This window comes from Anopheles aquasalis, chromosome 3 (genome assembly GCF_943734665.1).
Source record: "Anopheles aquasalis chromosome 3, idAnoAquaMG_Q_19, whole genome shotgun sequence".
Lineage (NCBI taxonomy): Eukaryota > Metazoa > Arthropoda > Insecta > Diptera > Culicidae > Anopheles > Anopheles aquasalis.
The window spans coordinates 12,825,066-12,852,500 of NC_064878.1; the positions used below are offsets into that span (position 1 = coordinate 12,825,066).

General features: G+C 47.6%; 6 protein-coding genes across 10 annotated transcripts in view; 3 read left to right on the forward strand and 3 right to left on the reverse strand.

Moving 5' to 3' along the window:
* Positions 1–7,650: 7,650 nt before the first annotated feature.
* Positions 7,651–8,288, reverse strand: LOC126576283 (general odorant-binding protein 56d-like). The gene is made up of 3 exons (XM_050237490.1): positions 8,203–8,288; positions 7,986–8,123; positions 7,651–7,911 (listed from the first exon to the last, which is right to left on the reverse strand). The coding sequence occupies exons 1-3, from the start codon at positions 8,272–8,274 to the stop codon at positions 7,651–7,653; spliced, it is 471 nt and encodes a 156-aa protein (XP_050093447.1). The 5' UTR covers positions 8,275–8,288.
* Positions 8,289–10,052: 1,764 nt separating this feature from the next.
* Positions 10,053–10,541, forward strand: LOC126579318 (general odorant-binding protein 56d-like). Its single transcript, XM_050242802.1, has 2 exons — positions 10,053–10,115; positions 10,191–10,541. The coding sequence occupies exons 1-2, from the start codon at positions 10,053–10,055 to the stop codon at positions 10,539–10,541; spliced, it is 414 nt and encodes a 137-aa protein (XP_050098759.1).
* Positions 10,542–13,884: 3,343 nt separating this feature from the next.
* LOC126576252 (leucine-rich repeat neuronal protein 2-like) lies at positions 13,885–16,313 on the forward strand. The gene has a single exon (XM_050237459.1). The coding sequence runs from the start codon at positions 14,275–14,277 to the stop codon at positions 15,775–15,777; it is 1,503 nt and encodes a 500-aa protein (XP_050093416.1). The 5' UTR covers positions 13,885–14,274; the 3' UTR covers positions 15,778–16,313.
* Positions 16,314–18,287: 1,974 nt separating this feature from the next.
* Positions 18,288–24,928, forward strand: LOC126576279 (uncharacterized). Its single transcript, XM_050237487.1, has 3 exons — positions 18,288–19,062; positions 23,614–23,960; positions 24,142–24,928. Exons 1-3 carry the CDS (start codon positions 18,951–18,953, stop codon positions 24,253–24,255), a joined length of 573 nt encoding a protein of 190 aa, XP_050093444.1. The 5' UTR covers positions 18,288–18,950; the 3' UTR covers positions 24,256–24,928.
* Positions 24,929–25,165: 237 nt separating this feature from the next.
* Positions 25,166–26,343, reverse strand: LOC126576277 (factor V activator RVV-V alpha-like). Its single transcript, XM_050237485.1, has 2 exons — positions 26,250–26,343; positions 25,166–26,183 (listed from the first exon to the last, which is right to left on the reverse strand). The coding sequence occupies exons 1-2, from the start codon at positions 26,311–26,313 to the stop codon at positions 25,444–25,446; spliced, it is 804 nt and encodes a 267-aa protein (XP_050093442.1). The 5' UTR covers positions 26,314–26,343; the 3' UTR covers positions 25,166–25,443.
* Positions 26,344–26,508: 165 nt separating this feature from the next.
* Positions 26,509–27,435, reverse strand: part of LOC126576217 (uncharacterized) — a 71,162-nt gene continuing 70,235 nt past the window's right edge. For all 5 annotated transcript variants that reach the window (XM_050237399.1, XM_050237396.1, XM_050237400.1 and 2 more), the window contains exon 8: positions 26,509–27,435. This exon is cut by the window's right edge and continues 3,905 nt beyond it. The gene's annotated coding sequence lies outside the window, so the exon portion shown is untranslated.

Here is a 27,435-nt window from a genome sequence, read left to right on the forward strand (position 1 = left end):
CGTGCAAGTGTCGACAGCATTTGCTTAATGTTGCAAAATTTACAACATGTCCCTTTTTCTTCAACATCTTCCCCACCCTGGTTGCAATGTGCTCTGTGGATTGAAATGCATTCCCGAGTTCAACTACTTCTCTATGACTTTTTGTGCCTTATGCTACGGGGCAGCTTTTCTTCGCCTTTCTTCGCATAAGGATGATTAAAAACAACTCGCTCTCGAGACGTAAGATCGCTTGCAGTGCAAGCTTCTGCCAGCATGCCGTATGCGCAGATGTTTCAAATCGATCTTTCATCGTCCTCAGGGTAAGCCCTCCGGGGGCTGCATGTGTCTTGAGCGTGGCAAACGATGTCGCGGATCTCGTGGCAAAATGACATGCAATGGTGGATCGTGGAGACGATGCAATGCTATCACCCAGAATGGGAAAGTCGAGTGCATATGATGGCAATGGATGCATTTGACATACATCACCCTGGAGCGATATAAACCATTCGCCATCCATTATGAAAATGGATGTCACTGATGCGATACTGCTGGGGAAATGTAATATGAAATCGATTTTCTCGCACTAACGAGTGTGTTTTTGAAAAATGTTATCAAAAAGTTTTATCATAAAATTCTTATCCGCTGGAATAATTGAATTCAAAGATGACAACACAAATGCCAACAAGACAACTCTTTGCAGAGTGAATACACTAAATTGTACTTTACTGCTCAGTCGCTCATTGAAATGCCTGATATGGAAATGACTTCTCGCTTAGTGCTGGCCAATTTTTACCAACCAATTTGCGTCCTCTTTCAGCAACAAAACAACCAGTCACCATTCCGGTCATTTGTTTCTCTTGCTTTACATATAAATCTCAGCCATTGCGCCATTAGGCACTGGCTGCGCGTTCGCTTCAAATGATCCTTTAATGCCACACTGCCAGCGCTTCAGCGTTAGCAAATAAATCATCGATGCTAATGAGGAACTTTTGTGTTTTATCTTCACTTTTTTGCTTGTTTGCTTTCCGTTTTCGCTCACTTTCCTTCTCCGTTATCTTACGATGTTGCATAAGGAACTGCTACCACGGTGCCGCTTTATGTATCACCGAACCTACGCTGCCTACGCCAACGCAAACGAGAAGATAACAACGGCATACCTTATGTTCGCCTCATAAACCATAATGGCCTCCTGCACTAGTTGTGTGCTCGCATTGCAGCGAATGTCGAAAATGTCTCACTCACAGCCGTGGCTAGGCCGCAATCGAGTGTGAGAAATTGGAAGAAATGTTTCATTTCGCTGAGCAAATCCATCCTCACGGGCCTTTGCACCAGTCACTAGCTGGCAAATTACAATTTAATGCACAATTCTCGTGCCACCAGCGGCAGCAGCTAGCGCGCCCTAATTGTAAGCATTATTTTATGTAATCTCTCCGGCACTCGCTCGGACCGTTCCATCATAACGTCCACAGCTCCAATTTGCGCTGGCGACAGCTCAATCAAGGGCGCTAGTTTTGGGCCCCATGCCAGACCCCGCCGTACGTCAAACGTCACCAGCGTTGTGGCACTTAATCATCGTTCAATTAACCACTTCGCGGTGCTTCGCGCCTTTGTTCGTTTGAGGTCCTTTTCCGAGAACGGCTTACAACCGTCTCCCGGTCGGTGGCTAATCGAAACACAAAGTTTTCCCCACTTCCGGGGCTGTGGAGCTTTGGCGGGAAACTTATTTTAAGAAAATGGGTGGTGCAAGGGGTGCTTGGCATAACACGGGGTGCACCTATGGACCGTGCTGCTAGTGAGTTGTATTTACAGAAAGCAGCAGCAGGTTTTAGCTGGTTTGCTGGTGCACGTGATTGCATATCATTGATTCGGTAACGATTGAACTATGGGCTAGGCGTTGGTAGTATTATGCTGTACTTGCAATAGCATAAAATATAAAAATAATAACTTACGCTATGTTTAATAGTCACGTCTTCTTTGTTGTTCTGATGATGTGTGATTAGAAAACCGAACATTCAATAAATACCGAAAATACTTTATTGGTGATAAGTTATTGCTAAACCTGTTCCATTAAAGCCTAGTCCGTTAGTTCAATTCACAGTCTACATTTACATTTGTGAACTCGTTTGTAATTCATTTCGATACGCCTCGTGCTCATTGTGCCATCAACAAGTCGCTCGATGGTAGACTCACTGTTCTCGAGCCGGCTTCCCCGTCAGCCAAATACCACAACCGCAACCGTCAGAAACCCAAAAAGCATGAAATTTATTCACATTCACTTGATTAGCCGCCTGCAGCTTCAGCAGTAGCAGCAGCAGCAGCAGCAGCAGCAACAGTAGCTCAACGGAATGATGATTGAAACGCAAACGAAACGCCGAGGAAGAGCTTCAGCTCCTCCGCTCAGCCTTCCTGCCGTTCGTTCAACAAACGATACGACCTGTGAGCCGTTTTGGGAAAGAAATCCTTTCGCCTTATTCCACCGCGCGCCGTATTATCGGAACAAACGGTAGCACTCAGCAGCAGCAGCAGCAGCAGCAGCAGCAGTACCATTGGCCATGGAGAGATTAATATTCAGCAAATAGCACGCTTAAATTAAATTATTGTTATTGAAAGTGTATTTGGTTTTTGGGGGGAGGGAGTTATCTTGCCGATCGACTGACGATGGCTGAATGTGTTCCCATGGCCCACCCCGGGGGGAAGGGAAGAAAGCTGTAAGCGAAATGAGAATGGAACGGAATCGAAAGCATAATGCTGACGTGGAACGATAGCATAAAAATATTATCGTTTCGCTTGAGCAACTCCCCGGGAACACGTGGATGGATCGGATTTCTTCAGAGAACTCAAAGAATCAGTTCGTACTTCTGTTGGCACCTCATCATCCATACTGGAAGCACAACGGGTGGTAGCTGGTGGGTGGTGGTGAGATAATTGAAAAAATTGGTCCCCACACACGTGGTCCAGCATTCCAAACAGACGAGCCCCATTTTCGAGAGCTCGGAGTGTGTGCTGCAAGTAGATACAAGTAATGCGAGTTGTCGGCCAACCTTCTTGCACTACTTGCAACAGTTCAAACACATTTTCTCCGTACCGTACACTCCCACACCCTGCCGCAGATAGCTGGCCGGAATGGCGACAGATTAGGCGTTAAATAAGAATTCCCTCTCTTCTACGCCGTGATCAACTTTTGTAATAACTTTTCAACAAACTTCTTGCGTTTTTTTTTGCGTCCTTCTTCGGTCGCCACAGAGTCCATAAATTTCGCTTCGCGACGTGGCGCTTTCAGCACTATGTCGGCATACCAGCGGGCCAGCAGCCATGAGCATTCTGAGTAAATATTAAAACAGACTCGCGCGACTGGCCGCACGCTTCCATTCCGGTCACGTAAGATTTTTCCATTACCGATAGAATGTCGAAGACGGGGGGGGGGTTAGGAACTAGAGAAAGAGAGAGAAAGGGAGATGGTCTGTCTACGGCCGGAGGGACCACCACCAGGCCAGGATTCTTCGAACGAAGGATCTGGCGACACACGCAGACCTGCATCATCGAGATGCTGGCTGCGTTCTGCTGGTGCTGTATGTTGCTGGAAGAGCGGAGTTACCATAGCAACCGCCGGATGGTTGAACTATTTGTGGGTTTTCCTTTTTTTTATACTTGGCGTGATGGTTGTGATTGCCAAGGATCGGTTACGAATAGACAGATTCGTTTTAAAAAGTGATTAACTTTAGTGGTTGTGTAATCAGGCGGTTCGTAATGTCCAGGAATATTTATTTAACATCATTCAAGGCTTCCATATCCGGTTTTTATAATCTAATTTAACACTTCAGAGTCTAGACTTTAGATTACGAGTATTAAACTCTCGTTGCGATTAAAACGTTGTCGTCATAAATGCAACAAAATATTATAAATCATATTTTCTGAGGAATGCTATAGTGTTGGAATGTATTATGATGCAACATCGATTCCTGGGGGAGACCTCCACATTAACGGATGGCTTGTAGCCCATCAATTGCTGACCACGCCGAGCAAGCAATACTTGCCGAACGTTATCCTCCCTCGTAGCATGCACGCAGCAACATATTCGCAAAAGGGTTCTGTAGGTTCCCCATGTCCAACGTGACACCGAAACCGATTCAACAAACGTGCACCGGATCAACATTGACGTCCAAGTGATGCCTTGCCTTCTCTCGGACCCCTTTTTTTACGGCAACCATTTTTACACTCCCCCGGAGCCTGAGAAGGATAATCGTGCAGGATTATAATAATAGCTGCAGGATACAGCGACAAGCCGCTAACCGGACCCAGCGGTCAGCTGACCGAACGAACGAACGAACGAACGGAGTGTCCGATTGTGCACGGAATACGTGAGTGAGCGATACACGTCGTCTGTAACCCGTTCACGCCCCGGTGGTAAAGCTGCAAACTGTACTGTGGAATGCAGTGATCGTCATGCTATCCGGTCCCGTGGATAGTGAAGGTGCACCCTCCCCCCCAGTGAGATGACGTGGCCATAAGGAGCGTAATGCGTATGCAATGGGGGAACCACGTCGTATTTTTCACTCCTCATCGGATTCTGGAGTGTCAAGCGCCGTTTGGTGGCAATTTTGAAATGCGTATGGAATGTTCGTGCTGGTATGCATGGGCACCAGGACAGCGGAAATACTTTTTATTAAAAAGGAGTTGAGTTCCTTTATCTTTTTCAATTTTGGATATATCATTTTTCATTTCGAAGCAAAGGTTTATGAAGTTATGTGACAAAACTGTTCCTTCTTAATTCCAGTTTTTGTGCATTAGCACACATTTCATTTTTTTGTTATTACTGCAACAGAAATCTGTAGTCAAAAAAGGAGATACAAATGCATTAATCACCACTAAACACTACAAACATTAACAATTCTTGATAGAAATGCAAATGTCTTTCGATAAGCATATCATGTTCTTTTCAACATTTCTTCATTCTAATAACTTCAAAACCCTGGGCTAATTGCCCTACTCTACGACAGAAAAGGAATGAAAACCTTGAGCAACTATTATCTGGACCCAATTTTACCCAAAAAAATGCAACATAAGTCGAGCCACCACCATCAACGCCAAGAGAAGAAACCAAATTGAATACCCGACGTGGCCTGACAGTAACTCTGAGCTCACTCCCGGCCACTGCAACCACGTCAATATGCCAGCAGCATAGCGCATGCAGTAGCGTTCGTGAAATTCAATAACGGTGCGCCTCCATGCCAAGTGCCGTCCTAACGAGTCACTAAGCGGTCACAGACAGCCACGCGTGTATACCTGCCACATTGCACATTACCCAGGACATTGGGGCCAAGGGACTGACGTATGTAAACGTCATGCTCCTGCTCAGTAAACAAAGGCAGACGAGGGACCCCGGACCGGGACCGGGACCGGGACCGGGACCGGGAGCGCTCACAAAACTTTCAATGCACCATTTATGCCGCAAACATGTCATACGGGAGTCGGTGGCAAGTTTGTGTTATCCCGTTGGCCAAAACTTTGAAGAATGAACGTTTGCGTGAGTGAAAGAAAGAGACAGAGAGTCGGCAAATGGAGGAAAGCAAACGTTTAGAGAGGAGGACAAGTTGGCCCAAAAGAAGCAAAAATGGGAACGGAGCATAAAGAGACACCACGGTACTGAAATGAATCTCCTGAGGCTGGCAGGCAGACAGGCGGCTGCCGTGGAACTGTCGGAATGCTTCGAGGCAAACGAAAAGCGTAGCGGGGGGCAGCAGGGAAAACAATAATAACACTAAAAAACGACCCCAGTTCCCTTACCCAAACAAAACCCCACCAAGCGAACTCGCTCGCATCAAAACGCAACAGCAGCCAAAGTCACGGCGGAAACACACGTCCACCGGTCCATCCCGAAGAAGAAGAACTGCGCTACTCACCGCCCCTTGGCAAACCGTGGAGGAGGAGGGGGAGGTCTACGGCAATAAAATTTGAATAAATTGCAGATGTTCATGGCGCTTCCTGTCATCGAGCTTTCCGCTTTTCATTTCAACTTTCATTTCCTGTCTGGACTGGAGAGCCTCCGAGCGATCTACCGCCTGGTTTGTGTTTTCCTCGGGTTTTTTTTTTCACCTCCCTCTCCCTCCCTCTTTCATTTTCCGAGCACCACCACCTTCGGCTTGTTTGTGTGATTTTTCCTTCATTTTCGGTTCCGGGTTTTCGGGCGTTTGTGAAGGGCGGTTTTGTCCCGGGAAGGTCGGATCGGTTTCGGGTTTCCAGCTCGTTGCTGGCCCCCTCGTTGCTCCACCGCCCCAGGCTCCAATTTCCGGAAAAGCTGTTCCTTGTTACCGGAAACCGTGTTGCAGGTTTGCTCTTTCGTTTCGTCGTTCGTGGGGCGTGCATGACTCTTGCAGCAACAAAAAAATGGACCAAAAAACCCAGGATGAGTAAGACGGATTGCTAACAGCGAACCATCTCTCTTTCTCTCGCTTTGCCTCAATCTCGTCCTCGGTTGCTGGCCAGTAGCTTTGGGTGTGACCTCTACATGCATAGGCCTGCATGGATGCCGCTAGTCGGTTGGTTGTTTGTCTTTTCCGATAAAACGCTTTTCATCCTACTGTCTACCTGTGGGAGATGAGCATCAAACGAACTAGGAGAACACAGAGAGAGTATCAAAAACTGCAGTGACACAACTCGTCGATGAGGAGACGAAAAAAAGAAAGTAAAACAAGAGAGTCACGTTCTGGTAAACTTTTGGCTCTGGTGTTCTACGACTGCTGTTGATATAGGCAAATGCATGGAAAAGGACTGCAGTCACTCGGTAGTGGTAGTGAGAAGCTTCCTGTCTCCGACTTCCATACGGTGAAGGTGTTTGGTTAGCTTCATTCATCCTCCAGCTTTTTTCTGTTTATGTGACAGTATTAGCATATGGTGGTCTGCAATTTCAGGTTAGCACTAAGCGGTAAAAAGGGTTCGTTTAAGCAAACCAATGCATCACGATCGCATTCTTGCATGCTGCATTCCGTCACATTGTTTGCGGAGAGAAACGTTTGGAACATTTTTATCAATTCCACCTTTTTTGGACTGTAGTAGGCGTTGGCAGCGAAAGTGCAGCAAAAATGGCGCACATTTCGAGATGGCATAAAATGGCACCGAGAGTGGTGGCGCACGCCAATGAGCCGTACCTTCCGGTTGATAGCCAACATTTTGGGAGTGACTGGCAACAAACACCATACCAGTACCAATGGCGACAGATTGGTGTTTGCTTTCATCGAGACCGGTGCAGTCAGATGAGTGGCCTGATTCCCACCTTTCATGAGGTAGCTTTTATTATCTGTGTGGTTTTGGTTGACAGGATTCAGGTCAGGGAATTCGTGCCGAAATTTCGGATGCGATGCGCCCACAATTCGCACTGAATTCGTAGAACAAAATGAGAAAAGAGTTTTGAGTGAAACGAAAACTTCATAGAACCTCCTCATACCAGTTCACCTCCAAAATATCTCCAGCTGATTAAATGACCAAGCACAAAGATCATTAGTCAAGGATTCTTCTTCTGCAGGGAGCTGAGTTGAGCAATAAACCGACAGGAATCGAAAGAAAGTGATTTTGGCCAACATGATAACCAATGTCAGCATCTGTTTTATTCCCTTAACCTAAGGTACAATCTAAACAGTCCACTCACTCTCTACTAAGCTCTACCCTCTGCTCTGCTCACTGTTGCATATTCCGCCGACCGATTCCCTTCCGCAGCTGGAACATCTCCTTCGGTATCTTGTGGTTGCTGAAGAAACACTTGTACATCTGGTACGCGGTGTCGCACACATCGTCACCCTCGACGCTACACTTTTTCACCAGCTCGTTCACCTTGGCCGGCTCGATGCCACCCGCCAGCTTCTGCCGGATCACATCCTGCTGGATCTTGCCATCCTCACCGATGAATCCGGCTTTATCGAAGAAACACTTCACGAAGCACTGGGGATAAGGACACAGCATTTTTTTACGATTAAAACCAATCCGTAGCATGCAAAACTCAAACCGAACCTTACCTTCGCTTTCATCGTTTCGATCGAAAAGTCACCGCTCAGCACCCGGAACGCGTTCTTCGGCAGTACACCCGTCTCCTTGACGCACTCGCGGGCATTCTGGTGTATGCGCCGGATCTGGTCCGCTTCCAAACGGGCGGCCTAGTATACCCACGGGGGGGTCAACGTTATGCACAAATTAGAATGCCATCGTACGCCGGTCTAACCTCTTCGAACTCACCTTCACGTAGCTCGTAGCGCTAATCAGCAGCACACCAAGGGTTGCAATCAGTTGCATGCCACTGTACTTCATCGTGATGCGTGATCTTTCGCCGGAGAATAGACTGTGGGATGAGCAATGAAACGGAGCACTGAACACAACCTTTACCGGGCGAGACCTGTACACGCTTTCTCCTCCAGCAACAGTAGTGCCATTGCTACTTATACGTCTAGACCACAGGCGGGGTCTGGCCACGCGACTCGCGAGGTAGTTTACGATAAACACCGTTTGGTGCTGACTCATTTCGTTCTTGGTTTGGCTGCCCTTGCTGGAGTAGCCGCTACGAAGAATAGGGGAAAAAAGCATTACCACATAAACATGAATGGCATCCGCGGTTTGTTTTGCGTTCCTTTGCTGCCGTGCTGTGGCCATGAGCCGGTAGCCTCTCAAGGTTAACCCTAGGGGGGGGGGGGAGGGGGGTTTAAAATAGCATTCGGGTTCATTTCGGTTCATTCGCAAATCGTTGGATGTAAAATGTTGCACAAAATGTTGTTCTAAAAGAAATTATGTACAAAATGTTTAGCTTCATCTGAGTTTTTTATGTTTATTCTTCTCTGATAGCATAGCATCGTAAAGACTTGTTATGTAAAGTATAATATTAAAACCAATATTATGCTAACTCCATTTCTTTTCATAATTTTCCATCTTACGGTTCTTCGATGAAGCATAAACCTACATCGCCGTAGGCACGATCGGCACAAGCCAACTCTAAGTGGTCACAGCAGCAATGCAGCGCTGGAAGGAATATGTTGCGGATCGTACTATCAAAGCCAGGATGCATTGTTTATGGAAACGAAATTACGTAAAATGGAATAAATTTACTGAGAGTCTCGCTCCTTCACTCATGTGAGGCATGTCGATGAACAATGTTGGTTTCTTTTCTCTCGGTTTCGGGGAAATAGAGTATCAACAAGGCGTTGTATGGCAAGAGTTCTCACGGCATATGCATTCAGATAACACACTCATTATTATGCAGGATACTTGCTGCTCACTCTTTAAACCTTATGTTGCGCAGGCTTGATACTGATAGTTACCAAACCGTTATTATTCAATAGATTTTCCAAAAGGAGATGCGAAAACCTGACGCATCACGAGAGAGAGAGAGAGATAGAGAAAAAAAGTTTCCTTTAAGAAAAATTCATATAAGAAACAAAATATTGAAATATTAACTCTTCTGTTATCGTATTCTCATTATTCTTTGTAAGCGATTTGTTACATACGCAATGAAAACTATGCTACATCCAACAAAAACCAAGCAGCAATTAATTTGCGCTTCGTGCTCGTATAATACCAACCTTCAGTTACCATCTGCTTAAAGGTTTCATTTCACCTGCAACATTGTACAACATCACCTGACGGCATTCCCGCCCACAAACAAGCCATTGTTTTGCACCCGGGCCACCCGGGAGTAAGAGCGGCTACTTAGCATTCCGTGGCTCAATCAATTATGTATCTGCTGCACTTCACCGCCACCAGCAGTAACTCATGCATCGCTGACCTCTCCGTGTGCCGTTCAAACAAACGTTCAGTAATTAATGATTCCGAGGCAGCAAAGTGCAATCGGTTGGAGATAGATCTTGCGCTATCCATCGTGAACTTGAACACGAAGCCATTTCACGGTCCCGGGACGCTCGGTTTGCTGATCAGAATGGTGTAGTTGGGATCTTCCCATCATCCGCTGCACTCTGAAGGTGAGCTGCTCATAGCGATTGGTGGGAGATGCTGGTATAAAACCAACCGGTATTAGGTCAGTAGGTTATCAGAACCATTTCACTAGCAACACCTGCCTGTCGATAGCCCAGTCAATCACCATGCAGTTCACCATTTTCTTCCTTCTCACCGGTGCCTCGCTGGTGTTCCTGGCTGAGGTTCGCGTAAGTTTTGCCTCCAGTTGAGTCCTGGTACGCAACTAACCACTGCTCATTTTCTTCATCCTCTCCCCCACGCAGAGCTTTACGCTGCGTCAGCAGAAGATGGTCAGCATCTACGCCCTGGAGTGTATGGCCGAATCGGGCATCGACGTTGCTTCGGTGACGAAACTGCGCGACGGTGATGTCACCGCCGCCAGCAAGGCGAACCGCTCGGTAAAGTGTTTTATGAAATGCTTCTTCGAGAAGGAAGGCTTCATCGATGGCGACGGTCAGCTGCAGCTCGAGAACATTACGGTCGCCCTGGAGAAGGACTACGAGCGGGGCACGATCGATGAGATGCTGGTAAAGTGTGGCGTCCAGAAGGAGGATGGCTGTGAAACGGCGTACCATGCGTACGAGTGCTACCACGATCACTACCAGAACCAGTAGTCAAGCATTTGCGTGCCTGAGCCCGTGCCCGTTTGCTCCTCATCCCGAACCAGCGAGAAAGTGTGCCTCAAGTCAACAATAAATGGAATGCTCTTTGAAAGTAACTTACCTACCTGGTCTGGGGATGATAAATGAAAGTGTAAGAAGGAAATCTGGGTGCCACTCGGTAGCGCACCATAAATTGCTGTCACATATACGGCAAACTCCCAAGGAAAAAAAAAGAATTCAGGAATCGCATTATGCATCAGTTCATTTCTTGCAATCTCACCAGCAAGACATCCTCAAATCACTCGACGCTCCATGCTGGTGTGATGGAAGGGGACCGGAACTCTGCTCTGCTTTTGGGTGTGGTTCATAGTTATAAATGTATAACATCATTAAAGGCTGGAGGCCATCGCCTAGGTTGATTTAGGATCGTGAACCAACCAAGCAAAAGTTAAACGCCACGGGCCACAGGAGAACGCTCCGAGCTCCTCGCTGGTACCGCTAAGCCGTAAAGTGAGAGTAAGCTGCTTCGTTTATCATCTCCATGCACGTCGGTTCCTAAGCTGACCGGCTTCCCTGTTGCCAGTGTGCGCCGGGAGCAGTGTGGCGAAGAGATAGCGAAACATTTCTCATATATGCGCTACGATGCGCTGATTATGCAGTGAGATTATGCAGCCCTTTTCGGTCGGGTTTGGGTTTCCCACTGCACTCACTGCACGCTGCCACGGGCTAGACGGTGCGGCCAATGCGGTGCAATAGTCCGGACACGTGGCCACGCGGTGATGATGCAAAGTGGCGCTAGCTGGTACCCATTGCAGGGAACCATTCATCACCTGCCTTTTTGCCTGCCGGCACCGTGTGTGCGGTTCGGTGGTGCAGAGGAGGGAATACTGCAAAAGGGAAATGGTTGTCTTTTCTCAAAATCGTTGAGCATTTCTGTGTGACAGTTTGATGTACGGTGAGGCTAAGCATAAACATTTTAAATTATATTTTAAAAATGTATTTTAATTTGATAATTATGGTGGAGGGAATGTAGCTGGCAATGAAATGTTGGAAAATCAACTACTGAAAGGTAAACAAAAGTTGTGATTCTCAACGCTCGTTGATAAGCTTTTACACAGACGATAATAAATTTTTGTTTGTTCATGTTTATTTGTGTGGTTGTTTTTCATATCACTTTTGTTTTTTTTTCGTGTTTTCAATTTATAATTCTCGTATTTCTTTAAAATTTCATGTTTTTCAAGTTATACCATTCATGTTCATGCACCCAACATTCATCAACATTTCAGCTTTTATCTCGCAAGTTCCCCATTGAAAGCGCCTTCCCTTCTAGCATCCTTTCAAGATTGCCTGCTCGCAACTGAGGACCATTGTTCGCCCCACGCTCAAGCACACCAAACATCCACGGAACGAAAAGAAACCCCCGTGCCCCCAGAGATGTTATATCGTTTGTCACGCGTTGCGGAGAATGCACTATTTGCATTTGCTCTGCGGCGCTTCGTTGCACATCTTCAAAGGCCATTCAAAGGCCGAAGAATTAGCATGGCCGCGAGTTCAACAAGGGTCACAGTGAACGCTGTGCAGCTCCGCGGAGTGGTTCCGGTAAGTTGCTCAAAAAGGAATAAGGAATCGAAATGAAAAGTGCTGGAAACTTCTTCAAACTACAACCCGAACCTACCGAGCCATAAGAACTGACGACCGAACTGGAGTGGATGGAACACTCAAATGCCCGTGGGAATGATGAATTGCTCGTTTCGTCCGCATCGTCCAGTCCGTGGTTCACTGATGATGTCCGGAATAGACCGGATGTTGACGTTGTTTGAGGCCACACTCTGAGCTTTTCAATCACTGTTGCTCTCCTGGATAAAGACGAAAGAGGATTTACCCTTCACTCAGCCTTCAACTTTCCGGACTTTTGGACGAAATTGGATTGGGGTGTTCCCGTAACCGAAGCTTTCACTCAGGCTAGTAAAGACTAACGATGATTGCCACACTGTTTCGAGAACGTTGTGTACCGTCTGGAGGGGGCTATCCAAAGTGTATCTCCATCTTAACATTATCCTATTAAATCTCTCCGTTCCAATCGACACACTAGAAACTGGTATTGTTTTCAACTAGATCCGTTGGTCATCGTCACCATCGCACCACATTCGATCGATATCCGTGACGACGCAACCGTCAACGCAACGCCCTGCAACGAGAGCGAGCGAGTCGAACAAGACAAGCCAAAGTAATTAATAATTGGATTTTAATCCTTTTGCCAGCATATCCCACACTGATGTCGGTACCATCGGGACGTGACAAAGATGCAGCAACACACCGACTGAAGACTGGAGCCTAGCTCGTCGAAGGCTCCAAGGATCTACATTTCCTCACCGCTGACAGGACCACCACCGAACCGACCAACCCGTTGTGGTAGCGTTACGTGTGGTGCGGTTTGTGGAACACAGATCGGTGATTTATGAGATTCTATCGAATGTCAGACAAAGATTCATCAAACATCGTTCCTCGAGAAGCGGGAACATCCGACCGACCCAACGAAGCCGTTAGTGTAACCTCAGTAGAGTCCGGGGACAAAAGAAAGCTGCCACAGCCTACTGTAACAAATGACATGTGCCCGTATGTGTCGGTGGTGACTGCCTTACGTAACCTATTAAAACGAATCCGCTCCGAATGTGTCCTTTGCAGCAGCAGCAGCAGCAAAACACTGGCCGGCCGGCCGGCCATCAATCCTCCGCATCCGATAACCCATGACAACAGGCCATTTTTAGCCCTCATCCAATGATTGACAACTTCTTGCCCGTTTGGCAGTTCCCATGTTGTTGTTGTCTTGGAGCAGCAAGCAGCTTTGTATCGTGCTGGTGCAACGGCTGCGATAACATGCTGCTAGTTCCATTTCACCCAAAGAACGAACTGGGGAGCAGTCTAATTGAATGCACAGACCGGCCGGCAGACCGGTGACTGATTTGGTTGATCGAAGGCGATAAGAAGCTCACCAGCTCCACCGTTCCCGTACACAGAAGTGGACAAATCTCATCAACCATCCGGACTGGTAACGCTTGTTTCGTGGAATCGCATCCTGTCCCCCCTCGTGAATCACGATTTTGTGACTCTCGAGCGACCCTTTGCACGATTGTTACGATTGCTCGCACCTCTTAATGCGGTTGCTGCTCAGACAGCTGCAAGCACGCGCACACTAATTGTATCAGCACACGTAAGCCCGTCACACTGCACTGATAACACTACCAGCTGCCATTCGGGCCAGGCCGCTCGGTTCGTTCTTGCTTTTGGCGCAAAGTTTGGCCGCAAACGACGATAACGACGAACGGTGTTGGAACCCTTTCAGGCCAGGAGTTGTTATCGCCTATCATCGGGCGGGCTCTTTATCTCTGGTATCAATCGCTGCCGCTACTTCTTACCCACAGCTACAGCCACAGTTCGCACGCATCGTTTTTCAGTTGGTCGTCGACGGCGTAGTCGAGCGTCCGTTCTCGAGAGACGAATATCCGAAAAATGCTCCAAGTGGTAAAGCTACGGAGTTAAAAGTAAAATTCCGTTGCAATCCTGTACTGGTGCTGAGTGTTTGTGCAGAGCTTGGTTCAGCCACTGACTGGTCTTGGAGTTGTAAAGTCCACTTACTCGGTGATCACGTAACACAGTGACTTCAACCGGAGCGCTTATTTGTACAAGTGTCGTGAAGAGTATTTCCTCGAAAGTAGTACAACGGCAGTGGCTCGAAAACAAACAAATGTGGACTAACGGTCGAACCCGGTTCATGATCACCGTCTGTGTGCTTCTCAGCACTCTCATCGGTACCAGCTTGTGTGAGGAAGCGGATGCCCCGGCTGCTGCTGAGGATGTGCGCCCCCAAACACAGTCACTCCCGGTTCCGGTGTCACATCTGTGCAACTTCACGAAACCACTGCTCGATCCAACGGAAACCGAGGACGATGGTTACTGTATCTGTAATACGCACAACGGACAACCTTGGGGCATTCCGGTGGTTGAGATCAACTGTCGGAATCGGCTGCTGACGCACCTCTTCGTTCCCGGCGTAGTGGAACAGCTGCCCCAGGGTACGGTCCGGTTAGACCTTTCACACCGGGAACTCACCGACGTACCGTGGTTGGCCGGTAGCTCGCTCCACTATCTACATCTCGACCACAACGCGATAACGACGGTTCCCGATAAGGTGTTTGCTAATTTGAGTAGCCTGCTCGAGCTCGACCTAAGCCGGAACCGTATCGAAGTGCTGAGCACCGATGCGTTGGCCGGGCTGGCGATGCTGAAACTGCTCGATCTGAGCCACAACCACCTGCGAACGATCGAACTGAACGCCTTCTCGGCTTCGATCCATCTGGAGCGTCTGGTGCTATCGAACAACAGTGCGCTCGGTGAGTTCTTTAACCGTACCGGTGAATCGGATCTGTTTCTGCGGCTCGGTGTGACCACACGGCTTGCCACGATCGAACTCGAGCGGTGTAATCTCACCGACATTAGCCTGACGAACGGAGCGGGACTCGAACGGGCACTGCTCGGTCACAATCGATTCCAGCAGTTGTCGCAGCTGCCGAAGCAACTGACCCACCTGGACGTAAGCGGTACACCGATCCGCTCGTTGCCACCCAAGTTCCTGCCCTACCTGCTGCACCTCGATACGCTCATCATGCAGGACATGCCGGCGCTGATTATGCTCGAGGCGTACTCGCTGTACGGGTTGCCCCGGTTGACCTATCTGAACCTGCAAGGTTCCCGTAACCTCACCACGGTCCATGGTCATCTTTTTGGACAGAATGTGGTGCGCAACGAGACGACGGATGCGGGGCTGAAGCGTCTCGTCCTTGCTGGGACGAGCATCCGAACGCTGAACGATTCGTTGCAGGTGGCCTTCGAGAGTTTGCGACTGTTGGATCTGCGAGGTGCTCCGTTGTACTGCGACTGTAAGTTGCGGTGGTTGCGAGAGATGCGCAATCTTACCACGACCGGAATGTGCCTGAAGCCGAGTTCGTTGCGCCGGGCACCGTTTGGATTGGTGCAGCCTCATCAGTTCGAGTGCCGATCGGAACAGTCTTGGGTTTACACGGTGTTCAACGTGATCTTGGCTGTGCTGCTGGTCGTGGGGGTTGGTGTTGGTATCTATCTGATCGTGAGAGCGATCCGACCGGGGCCACAGGTTGTGATGCGCCGGGTAGGGGAAACGAGCCCCTATGCTCGTGTCACGATCGAGCCGAATCAGGCCGAGAACCTCTAGTGTGGTTCTAGGACTAGTGGACTGTCAGATCGTAAATCCGGGAAGCAACCTGCTGAATTCCCTTCAATTTGAAGTACAGATAGGATTACAGATCGCTAGGTAACGTAAAATACTGTTTGTTCGAATCAGTGCCATTAGAAAAAAAGTATTTTTGACTTAAGAAACAAGCAAATAGGTTTCGAAAAACTAATAGGCAGGGCATAGGGTAAGAGATGTAACCGATCGTTAGGGGCGTATTATTAAAAACTCATTTTGATCATTACTTCCGATCATCCAATCAATTTGAAGTGTCAACTGTGTACAATCCATTTCATGCACTGATCGAATGTATCCTTAGTTCCTGTGTCAACAATTACTCAACGTTAAAGTAAGCTAACTCATATCCTTACAACCATCCTTACCAAGACCATTATGTTAAGCGCTAGACTAGAGAGACCAGAAGCAGGGTTGTGACAGAACATGTAAAGAAAATACTAAGCAAACATGTTAACAGATTCATATTGTCAAAAGTAGTAAAATAAAGATTTTTATAAATATGTGTTTTTGTAAAATGTAATTAATTTTATACAGTAAAAGTGACCAGAGGGTGCATGATCTACTTGCTGGGATGCCCATTAAGCATATGACAACGATTCATTATTTTATTTTTTTGCGTTTCTTTATTAATTTTTTCCCCGAAATGGAACAATCACAATTTTTGGTGTGTTTTTTAACATAATTTGGAGGAATAACGTCAAATATTTAGCAACTTGTTAAGTGCTTTGTTTACGAACAACCGCCATCGTTTGTTTTATAAAAAAAATCATATTTGTTTCAGCAATAAATTGAAATTGAATTGAATTAAAATCATAAACTTGTAAATTGAACTTGGAGCAGTTTATTAAGGCATTTCAAAGGCATAGAGGAAATCTGTTCACCACCCAGACTCATTTCTGAACTATCAAACACGTTGAGTTATGTTTGGTAGTGAAATAGCCTGCTCAAAAGACAATAGAAAGAATGACTCGGAAATAAAGGAAAAACAATTCCAATCCAATTGATAAAGATGAAGAAAGAATTGCTTAGCATAATGTTAAATTAATTTAAATTAACTCATTTGATCGTGGGGCAAATTCTTTGGAAAACATTATTTCTGCTCAACTCCGAGATGCGCTGGACAGCATTTTAGATCACATATCGCCCACCCCACCGGCACCGAAACCGATCTAATCGCGCACCTGCGCTTCGTTTAAATTCAAAAAGCAACCGTTGGAAAGATACAAACGACTTCACCGAGCCACAAGCAACCAACCGCAACAGATCGGTGGCATCAGAAACCTCCCGCAAAAAAACGACTTCTTTACCACCCGAAGACGTGCCAGAGTAGACCGCCAGCGATACCGAAACACAAAACAAGCGGCCCCGACTGTGCGTGCGGAGCTTTAAACACCGTTACTCTCCACCGATGAAGTCAAACTCCAGGCAAAATGTAAGGTTTTTTTCGGAGGGGGGGGGGGTTAATGTTTATCAGCGAAGCCTTCGCTTCTCACGCGCCGCTCCCGATTGTCCCACATCCGGAACGTTTGAAGTAAGCCATCCAGAGTGGGAAAAGCGGGTTGGAAATTGCTCTCCATTAGCCGGACAGACAGGGGTCATGATAAACATCAGAACATATTGCTTCTTCACAGGGCCCAGTGCCCAAGATCTTCCCTCTTGGGTCAAGCACAGTTTGCGAGATCTTTAACCCCGTTGCCGTTGCCGCGATTGATCGTGCGTTGCAGGTGCAGGGCATCAGCTTTCGCCCCCTCGGGCCGCGATGGCATTCCAGCGGCATTCTCATCTTTCTGCCGTCGAGAGGGGAGGTCCAGTAGCTCAAATGCTCAAATTTCGCCCATCATCCCCCTCGGGGGGCCCTGAATGTGGCTCATATTCTACTACGCCTTACGCCAGGCCCCCCCACAAACGTGAATAGTTTGATGGGGCAAACCCCCGCGGCTCACAAACACGCACGCACACCGGGAAACTGGACAGGAACTGTGCCGTAAGTAGGTTGAGCGTGTCTCGGTGGCAAAAGAGCTTTACTTTCGTTCTTTCACCGTGATTTGCTGCTGCTGGTGCCCCGGTGGTGCGTGTCTACGTCAGCACGTTAGCCAGGGAACCACAAGGAGAGAGAGAGCGCGCACCACGAGCTCGATCTCTCATTGGCCACCGCTGCTTGTTGTCAGCTGTTAGATTTGGAGATCATCAGATCGCAACCACAAGACGACGCAGAGCAGAGAGATCAGTGAGCAGCGGCGAGCGAATGCCAAGAGAAAAAAAACAGATACAGAGAGGAAGAGAGCTCGACAAGATCAGGTGACACGCGGACAACTTCGCGCGCGATCACAACATACAACGACGACGCGGACGACGACGACGATGATCGCTCGCGGCGGCCTAGAAGCGTGGAATTATCTAATCGAGGACGCTCTGCCCACCCGGCAGCAGGTAGCACACCAACAGGAGCTCACCATCAGTTCCACTCGGTCGCTCGTGTCGTCGTGGTCGAGCGGTTGGTTGAGCGAACGCTTTTTTTTTGTTCCGTGCGTAGTATCTTCCCTAGTGTTCCCCTATCGTTGGCCATAACGTCAGTAGCGAACAAGCGCAGCACTGTGCCTGCCTGTAGCGTGCAAATGGCTACTACCGAAACCACCACGTCACCATGGTGACAGCTGAGTGACGGTACGGTGAAGACCACGTAGTCGACCGACCGATCCAAAGTGAATCTTCCGGCGGGGTGCTAATTAGCTGTGGCCGCAGCCAGTGTGTCCCCGTGCGCCTCTATCTCTCTCTCTGTGTCTGTGAATTATGTTGCGTGGCCGAAAGGTGTCCAAAGCAATGCCTGCAACAGCCCGGTAACAGCCCGGTACAAGAAAGGTTAATTGGAAAGGTGCCTCATCTTCTGTGAGCTTGCTGCCTGGGCTCGTGCTGGCGTGTAGGCATTGGGTCCCGGTGTCCCCGTGAACCCGAACGCATTTCACGCGTTTCCAGCTAATTGCGAACATCAACACATGACGGCGTGACCGTGCGCCGTCGCTTGTTCGCGTGTTACTAGTACTAGAGACTAGAGAGCAGAGAGCCTTACTCCCTGAAGAGCGCCCCCGAAAACGGAATCCAATTATTGAACAGTATCAGGGAGTCTGCCGTGTTGTAAAATGGTCCTGATGTCCTGTTGTTCCTTCTCGAGCTCGAGTGGCCATGCGGATGGTACGGGTACCGGCTCAGGGCACCGGTATCCGTACGGTTCGGACGCTAGCAACGTGACAGGTAAGTGAACAACACCGGAAGCATCGTCGCTGGCACTGGTCACTGGTTAAATGGCCGTCAGGTCATGTCGTCGTCGTCGCCGTTAGGTCGCGAGCTTCCAGGGGGATTACAAGCGAGACCAGAAATGCACCGATTGGACCGAGAGAGTTTACTAGAACATGACAATCTACAAAACACCTTCGGAAACCATCGACTAAGTGACCAAGTACACCAATGGCTGACGTGAAAAACGACATTGAACTCACTTCATTTATTCAGCTGTTGTTTTATGGATAAACCTGGGCCACAATTTGAAAGTACAGCTCGTTGTGCCACACACCCCGTGGCCATAAAACCTCTCGCGGGAGAACTGTTTATCTACCGCTGGGAGCTCTTCGGGGACATTAAAGAGAAAGTCGCTTCCAAATCTGATTCCAAACTTCCCAGCCCACCCTGTGCGTTAAGTGGTGGTGGCGAGAACTAGCGAGAACCGGACCTGGCATAGAGCGGAACACCGGAGGGACCACAACGCACTCAGGAAGCTCCGAAGCTGATTAGAAACTTTCGTTCAAAACGCAAAGCCCATTCCAAAACCATTTCAACCTTCCACCGGCATTACCGTCGAGTTCTCGTTATCCAATAAATTCTCTCTGCGAAAACCCCCGTGCCCCGTGTTTCCGCTGGACACCTGACCGATGCACCGATCTCTCTCTAGCCCTCTCTCTCTATTTATGTGTTCCGCCTTGGGCATGGGAATTGGGCGCACCGGAGGGACCACCGGATAATGAGGGTCTGTCTCGAGTGACCGCGTGACACAAACGCGACAAATAGTTTACTAGACTTGTCCCCGAGTGCGCGGTCTGTTTATGACCACATAACCATCGCCCATCGCCGGGATCCGATGGGGTGACCGATTACACCGCGGTCCGGATCTAGAAAGTCGGTCACCGGGGAGGAGCGGACCATCTTGAACATCCGTCTAGCTTCGGATGGCTTCGAGAGCTTGGCCGCGACCTCGTCAACTAGCGCTCCATGTGAATGCAAATTGCTCGTGACATTGTTCGCCGAGATGGGGAAGAATTTCGCTATCGAGGGACAGCAGCCGTCGACTTGGGACGAGGGGATCGAGGTGAGGTTGATCGTTCATTAGCTCATCATCATCGTTGTTGGCGTCGGCGTCGGCGTTCATCGTTGTCTTCGATTGATTGTGGGCCTTCTACGGAAGGGGTGAAGGTAGTTCCACCCCGAACAAAGGAGAATGTTTGCCGACGACTTTGCACGCGTGGAGCAACTGGAATGCGATTCTGCGATAATGTGTTCGGTTTGGTTACATCTCCGCTAGAATGTTTATCGGAGCGCGCACTGCTGCGCCAACCATTTGCTGAGGTTGGCATAAAATATAAAATAATGTTTACAGTAAAGCGACTGATAAACTGTTTGGAATTGGGACGAATGAGGACCAAGAAGTTGAATTACATTTATGGAGCACAACTTTTCATTAAAAGGGTGTTGGAAAAGGGATTTGTGTTTTGTTATGTTATACTTTTTTCATCAAAATATGCTATATTATCATACATAGATAGTCATTTTTAAATAGTTTAATAATGAGTATCGATTAAACTATCCATCGATATTACGCTTTGATGAAGGTTGGTTCAAATAACTTTATAAAAAACTTATTTAAACACTAATAGGAATAAGCACTATCACTATTGCTTGTCGTTTCACGACAATAAAGTAAAAAACATCCAACATGGTTTTGAAATTGGGAGTATTCGAGCTCATAAAACACAATTCTCGTTAAATGCATTCGAGGAAAGCATAAATGAGCTCAGAAGACACTTATGATGATAGCTTTTAAGCTTTTCAAACATTCATCTTCAACTTTGCCTAGCCAAAGGCCCAAATCAATCAACAGAGTTTAGATTGAGCAAAATATTGCCACATCAGTAGCCCAAGGGGATTTAAAATCCCAGAAGTGAGATTAAAAAGCCTAGAAAGTCCTTCATACAGAGTTGTTTTCTCAAAACTATAGAATGTTGAACGTTGAGAAGTAGTACAAATCGATAGAGGGACGATATTCATATTGCCCTCAACACTGTTAAGCTTTTGAAGCTCCAGATAATCAACGAGAATCCTGGGAATTGTGGCCAAACTTCCAAATCTTATTTGTAAAAACGAATCAAACAGAACATCCTTCTATCGTCACCGGAGTTGTGTAACAATTCAATCCAATTAGTTCGCAATAAGAGACACATCCGGCAATCATCACTGCTTCCTTTGCAGCCAGCATCGATCGGAAGCATAAAAAAAGCATTACATTTCAATACAAAGAAGCCCTGAGCCCAGCCGAACCAAATTACCGATTAATTCATTCGCATCTTCCCCGTCGAGAGGGAGCTTCCTCGATACGGCCACCACAGCAGAGCACATCAGGTCAGGTCAGCCCAGGACACTAATTAAACCGTTGTTCAACCTTGGAAGGAAGCGAAGGATGCCCCATGGGCTACCGCGTTCTCGCCAAAAAGGAAAGACGAGCAACAGCACGTGGCATGGACAGATGTACAACTCATCAGCGCTCACGCCTTGCCGCGCCGTGCTTGTCCTGTGCTCCTTCGAGTTGCCCACGAGATGAATCCCACAGGACGAATCCAAGAATCACTGGACCAAACAGAGAATCGTGCCAAACGTGTAGAAAGAGAACGGAGAATGTCAATGGCACTACTGCTAAAGAAATGATAACAGATAAAAGGGATACAAATGAACGAACGGAACCGGACCGAAAACTTGGAACCGGGCACCGGTACACACCAGATGGTGGGCTCTGTGCCCTGGTGCGAATGAATCATTTGCCGGATTCCGTTCGTTTCCGTTTCCAGTTCTTCGCTTTCTTATGCTTTCCGTTCTCCGGCGGGCTCTCCGTTAACCTTTCGATTATCTTTTTGACCACGGGACATTCACCGGGGGCGATACGGGCACGTCCGTTTACGTGCACTGCAATCTGACGACGTCTTGTGCATGGTGGGAGGACAGCAGAAAGGGCAACAGATGGTCGCTATAACGGTCGGCGACAAGCGAAACATCCTTTCATTTCATTTCGTTTCATCGCCACCCCCTCCGTTGGTCCGTTGGTTGAAGATGCAGCCCACGCTGTAAGTTTGGCTGTAATTAAAAGCTCATCCTGTCTGTCAGCCAGCTAGCCAGCCAGCTAGTGTCCTGTGTCCAGCGGAGCCAACGGATGAACCTTTAACCTCAGCATCATAAGGTCATGCATTACTTCCCGCCGAGGGCACCGGGCACCGGGCCTGGCCGTCTACCTATAGTGCGGTGGGATATTGAAAAGAATAAATTTTCTCCCCTTTCCCAGGACAGCTCCATGGCACGCCACGCCCGGGGACTTCCGGATGAATGCCAGACGGAAGCGGGAAATAAAACTCCTGTAATTTGGGACCATCGTGCATCCGGTTTCCATCCGGCCGACCGAAAATGTGTCACAAATGTGGCATCTCGCAGTGCACTGAACCGATAGAGGGTGGAAGAACACGTGAAACTGGGAACGTGGGAGGTGGGACAAAATACGGCTTTTAATTAGAAGGACACTAGCACGGCTTCGTGGTGCTTTATGTGGTAGGCGTTCACGGGGCGCTTGACCGTCGTGACAGAACCGCAGCAGTCACAATGAAACGGGCCTCTGGGGCCGTTATGTTGGGGAATAATGGTGACCATCGGATCAAGCAGGCGATGCAGAATGTTTCTAAAACTAGTTTGACGTTTGATTAGTTTTACTAAAACTATTTGATCAAAGTAGGCACGAAGCCGTTGGCGTAACGACGAGAGTCTGACAGATGCTATTGTTCTGTTCCATTATCTACTTTTTGAGCAGCTCTTTATCTTTCGACTGTTTCATTTTGTAACACAAAAAGTTACATGCAAATCTAATCACTAATTATTCAACTATTAAATGCTTAATTGTATGGGTCCAGTATGTTCTCGCGAGTGGAAATGTTTGTTTTATAAGATAGTTTACTTCCTTACGAAATAAACTAACATCCATTGACTTATATTGTTTTAAAAAAATAAAATCAAGTTTAAGGAAAGGTAAAGGATGACTATAACAACATAATTAACACTTACAATTAACAACGAGGTGTATGCCAAGAACTTCTAGTGATACAAAGGACTTTGAAAACTCTTAATCAGTTAATTAAGACCATTTGAAATCAACTACTATTCGCACTATTTTAGCAAACGATTCGGTTTACGACCTCACGAAGGATCGTTCGCATTCCATGCATTCCTTGCTGCCCACGGACGTCAAGGGCGGAAGTAATTTGCAAATTGACCCGCGACCGTTTAGATTCACCGATCCGGGAAAGCTTAGGACGCTCGGATCGGATCGGATCGGATCGAATCGAACCAATCAATCAAGCTAAATGGTGATGCAAATGAGTTCCCTTCCAACGACGACGACAACGACAACGACGAGACCGGAGGGCAAAGGATGTTACCCGCTCGTTAGCAGCATTACTGAATGGTCGCAATTGTTGTAATCTCCCTCTCTTCCTCCAACAGAGAAGCACTACGGATGCTACAAGGCCGGTATCTTCTTCGCGCTCGCCATCATCCTGCTGCTGCTGGTCGGTTGCGTACCGGTCTTCCTACTCACCGCCAACAGTAACCTCATCCTGCTGATCCTGCTCGTCACGCTCCTGCTGATCGGTCTGGTCACCTTCGTCTACTTCCGCTGGCAACGCAACCGAGCGCTCGCCATGCGTCGCACGTACGAGCAGCAAAAGTTCGCGCTCACCCGACTCCCACCAGCGGCAACGGCGGCGTCAGGATCGAAGGACGCCGAAACGGCGAACGGTAAAGCCGGCCCGATGAACGGCAACACAGCATCACCGTACGGCCATCAGCAGGTACGCAAGAACCCTTTCCGTGTTCCGTGACGTGCGAAGCGTAAATTGTATTCCAAATAATTAACCTAATTAACGCACCACGTCCGCCCCGGGATTGGGCCGCGAAATTGGCCGTGTCCTTTGGCCCTCCTCACTCTCTCTCTCCTTCTCTGATCGTTTTCCGCTTTTCCCTTGGTTTCAGAACATGGCCGGCCTTAAGGGTGAACCGGCGGGCTCGGAGCAATCCTCGCAAAGGACGGCGACCACCGTCACACCAAACAACCACCAACAACAACCGCGGTATTCGTTTATTTGAACGGACCGGCACCACCACGGGAATGTGGTTTCGTTTCGACAACCAATCGCTTCCCGCAATTGGTTCATTGTTTTCAAGGGAATCGGGAATGATGACAGAACCGTAGCGTAGCACCGGAAATGCAAACATTTGGCAGGAAAGAAACCGCGACCAATCAGCGCGACCGCTCTCCTCAAACCACAATCCACTCTCTGCACGTTTGGTTTCGTTTACCCTTTTTTGTGAATTCCACTCACAAGGGTACACATTCCGGCGCACACACTCCAGGCATTGCAGGATACTCTTCCCACCAAACCGAACAAGCAGCTGGTCAAGCTGGTGTAAGCAAACAAGCAAGCAATCAATTATGCATCGATCATCTTCATCACACCTGCAAGCGATGCAGCGGACGGACGTAATTTAACCACCTTTCGCACCTTCATTTATCGGTTTCAACTTCAGTTTCAAGTATCAAATGCACGTGCACCAGCTGAAGTCCCTGCAATTAATGGTGCACACGGCTTTGGTTAGCCATTTTCCTGCAATCGAGTGGAGAGTACATTTCGTTGCGTTACTGAAAGAAGTGAAATGAAATGCTCTGGCGGAAACATTGTTAACAGTTAATTCGTGATAGTGACTAGATAGGGTGTAGTAGAAATGTTAAAATAATAAACCTTTTTATATTAATACTTGAGCACTTTTTGTCCGAAGTTGGTGTTATCATTTCTCTTTAATATGAACGAATCCTTTGATAAGCTGTTTAAATCGGTAGCATCCTGCAAGCGATTTGGTAGCCAATTGGCCATTCTGTTCGGTTAATAGTTCCTGGAAATGGCGTTAGTTAAGACAGCAAATCCAGCAATTGAAAACAGATAAAGCAACTCAATTGTTCTACACCATTGTCCAAAATTACGCCCAGAAAATAAGGGCGAACAATCGGAGCAGGAAATAGTTTATTACGAGCTCCAGGAGGAGAAACTTCCAACGCATTCCTTTCTGATCTCTAGACTATTATGTAAAATTAGGGGGAAACAATCGTTGAACATTCAATACAGCCACCCTCAAGCATTATATGATTATCGTAGACATTAAATTATCGCATTTCTGGTCAACACCCCAAATACAAGACAGGAAAATCAATAAAATCGAACGCTAAAGCAAAATATGACATCAAACGATCGTCGAGAATCCAGATCCTTTCCGGCTGTCTTACAAACGATCCACTGCACGCTCTTGATAAGGACGAGAACCGCTAATGATCGACTGAATCCACCCTTCGTACTCATACACATCCGTTACGATGATCGTTCCGATCTGGCATTTTCTCTTTCCGTACGACACAACACCAACGACCACGAGGTTTCCCCGATTTTCCTTTGTTTCCATCACCACTGGACCTCCGGAATCACCCATGCAAGCTCCATTTCCACCACCAACACACAGTAATGCGGGACCTTCCGCTTCGGGACAACTGCTGCCCGGAACAATGAACCCATCGGTCACCTGCAGCAGATCGGGTAGGGTATCATCTGCATCGATCTTCCCGTAACCCATTATCAGCACCTTATCGGATGGATTGGGTGACACCGAAGTCAGCGGGATCGGTGCAACGGATTCTGACACCAGGAACGGAATATCAAGCTCTGCCAGAGCAATATCGTGTGGATGGGTACGATCATCGGGGATGTACAGTTCGTGTGGCCAAAACCGTGTCACCGATCGAAGCTGGCCACCATTGCGATCATCCCGTTTGATCGTTCCAGCCTGTACACGTAGCATACTGAGAGGAATGGGCGCTCCGCAGCAGTGTGCCGATGTTAGTACCCAGCGTGGCTGTAGCAGCGTTCCCCCGCAAGTGACCAGAAAGCTGACGGCGTAGAAACGTTGAAGCTGCACCATAAACGGGAACTCATCCGCTAATGCCACCCTGGCGGTGCCATTCTGGAGAACTGAGGCGAACGAAAGGACATTCAATGGAGTGGCAATGGAATGTTAGTGAGTTTTTTTTTACTTACAGATGCAATGAACGCCAGTTATGCAGAAGAGTAGAAGAAAACTAAGCGCATAGGTAGACCTCATGGTCAGTCTGTAACCCCTACAAGAACCAACGTGCCAGTAACGACAACGTTCGCCACCGAGCTTTACTTTGCTCCAATGGCCCCTTCGAGTGAGAAAGTAATTAACTGTGTTTTGTAAAGAGAATCAACTCGGGTGAAGATCAATCATTTCTCAATTAGTTTGCAGTGAAAATGGCAACTCGATTTGTGGTTTTTAATTGATTTACGCTCGTTACGTTTATTACGCGGTACTGTTGTTTTCACGAGTTTGTGGTGTTTGACTGAGTGCAGCCCCCTCGCCCTTTCCCTCATTCTCTTCCTTCTCTCTCTCTCTCTCGCGCGACACACTTTGACTATTTGATCCTGTTTGCAGATCATGCTTCCGCCGGATGTATCCGGTGATGGTCGATAGTTGAATGTTTACTCTCTTAAGAGTCTTCCTTTTCTCCATTTCCATTGTATTCAAAATGGTTGAAATCCATGTTTTTTTTTTCATTTATTGTTAGACCACTCGCCCTTTTCCTCCCTAGTAACCAGGCTGGAGACTGGTTGTGGAGTTTCGGTATTATCCATTCGTGCAATATGACAAATAGACGACTGTTTCCTGACTGGCGCATCATACACACGGCGGCCGCGCTCGGTATACTGTGTCCTCCTCTAGCGTGTAATGGCACCATCAAAGGTGGCATTGCGCGTTATGCACTTCTCACCTGTCTGTCTCTCAGTTACATTCCCTCGTGTTGTGTTAACCAGTTTCATTGTCTGTTGATTGGAATATTATCGAATACATATATACGTGCCTGTGTGTTTGTTTTTATGTATTTTCTGATGGTGTTAAGCAATGGCAACCTGTTCTTCATTATTTTTGACAATTATTTTCCAAATGATATCTGCTTTTTTTTGTTTGATTTCTCCAACTTTCTTATGCTTTTTACGTTGCTGCGATAACATGAAATGCACCACCTGTTAGCCACACAACACGCACACACAAACACACACGTACACAGTGTTTGTGTATCGCTCGTAGGTTGGATTTTACTATCGCTAGAATACTCTACTGGCTACCGCTCGATTGCATTACATTGTATTACAGAGTAAATTCCCATTTTGCCCTTCATCCTTGGTTTGCTTCACTACCGTGTGC

Coding starts and splice junctions, on each gene's coding strand:
- LOC126576279 (XM_050237487.1), top strand. CDS start 18,951: ATGGTCCTGATGTCCTGTTGTTCCTTCTCGAGCTCGAGTGGCCATGCG. Junction 19,063..23,613: donor GGACGCTAGCAACGTGACAG/GTAAGTGAACAA, acceptor TTCCTCCAACAG/AGAAGCACTACGGATGCTAC. Junction 23,961..24,141: donor CACCGTACGGCCATCAGCAG/GTACGCAAGAAC, acceptor CCTTGGTTTCAG/AACATGGCCGGCCTTAAGGG.
- LOC126576277 (XM_050237485.1), bottom strand. CDS start 26,313: ATGAGGTCTACCTATGCGCTTAGTTTTCTTCTACTCTTCTGCATAACT. Junction 26,184..26,249: donor AACTGGCGTTCATTGCATCT/GTAAGTAAAAAA, acceptor CGTTCGCCTCAG/TTCTCCAGAATGGCACCGCC.
- LOC126579318 (XM_050242802.1), top strand. CDS start 10,053: ATGCAGTTCACCATTTTCTTCCTTCTCACCGGTGCCTCGCTGGTGTTC. Junction 10,116..10,190: donor TGTTCCTGGCTGAGGTTCGC/GTAAGTTTTGCC, acceptor TCCCCCACGCAG/AGCTTTACGCTGCGTCAGCA.
- LOC126576252 (XM_050237459.1), top strand. CDS start 14,275: ATGTGGACTAACGGTCGAACCCGGTTCATGATCACCGTCTGTGTGCTT.
- LOC126576283 (XM_050237490.1), bottom strand. CDS start 8,274: ATGAAGTACAGTGGCATGCAACTGATTGCAACCCTTGGTGTGCTGCTG. Junction 8,124..8,202: donor GCGCTACGAGCTACGTGAAG/GTGAGTTCGAAG, acceptor TGGGTATACTAG/GCCGCCCGTTTGGAAGCGGA. Junction 7,912..7,985: donor TCGAAACGATGAAAGCGAAG/GTAAGGTTCGGT, acceptor CCTTATCCCCAG/TGCTTCGTGAAGTGTTTCTT.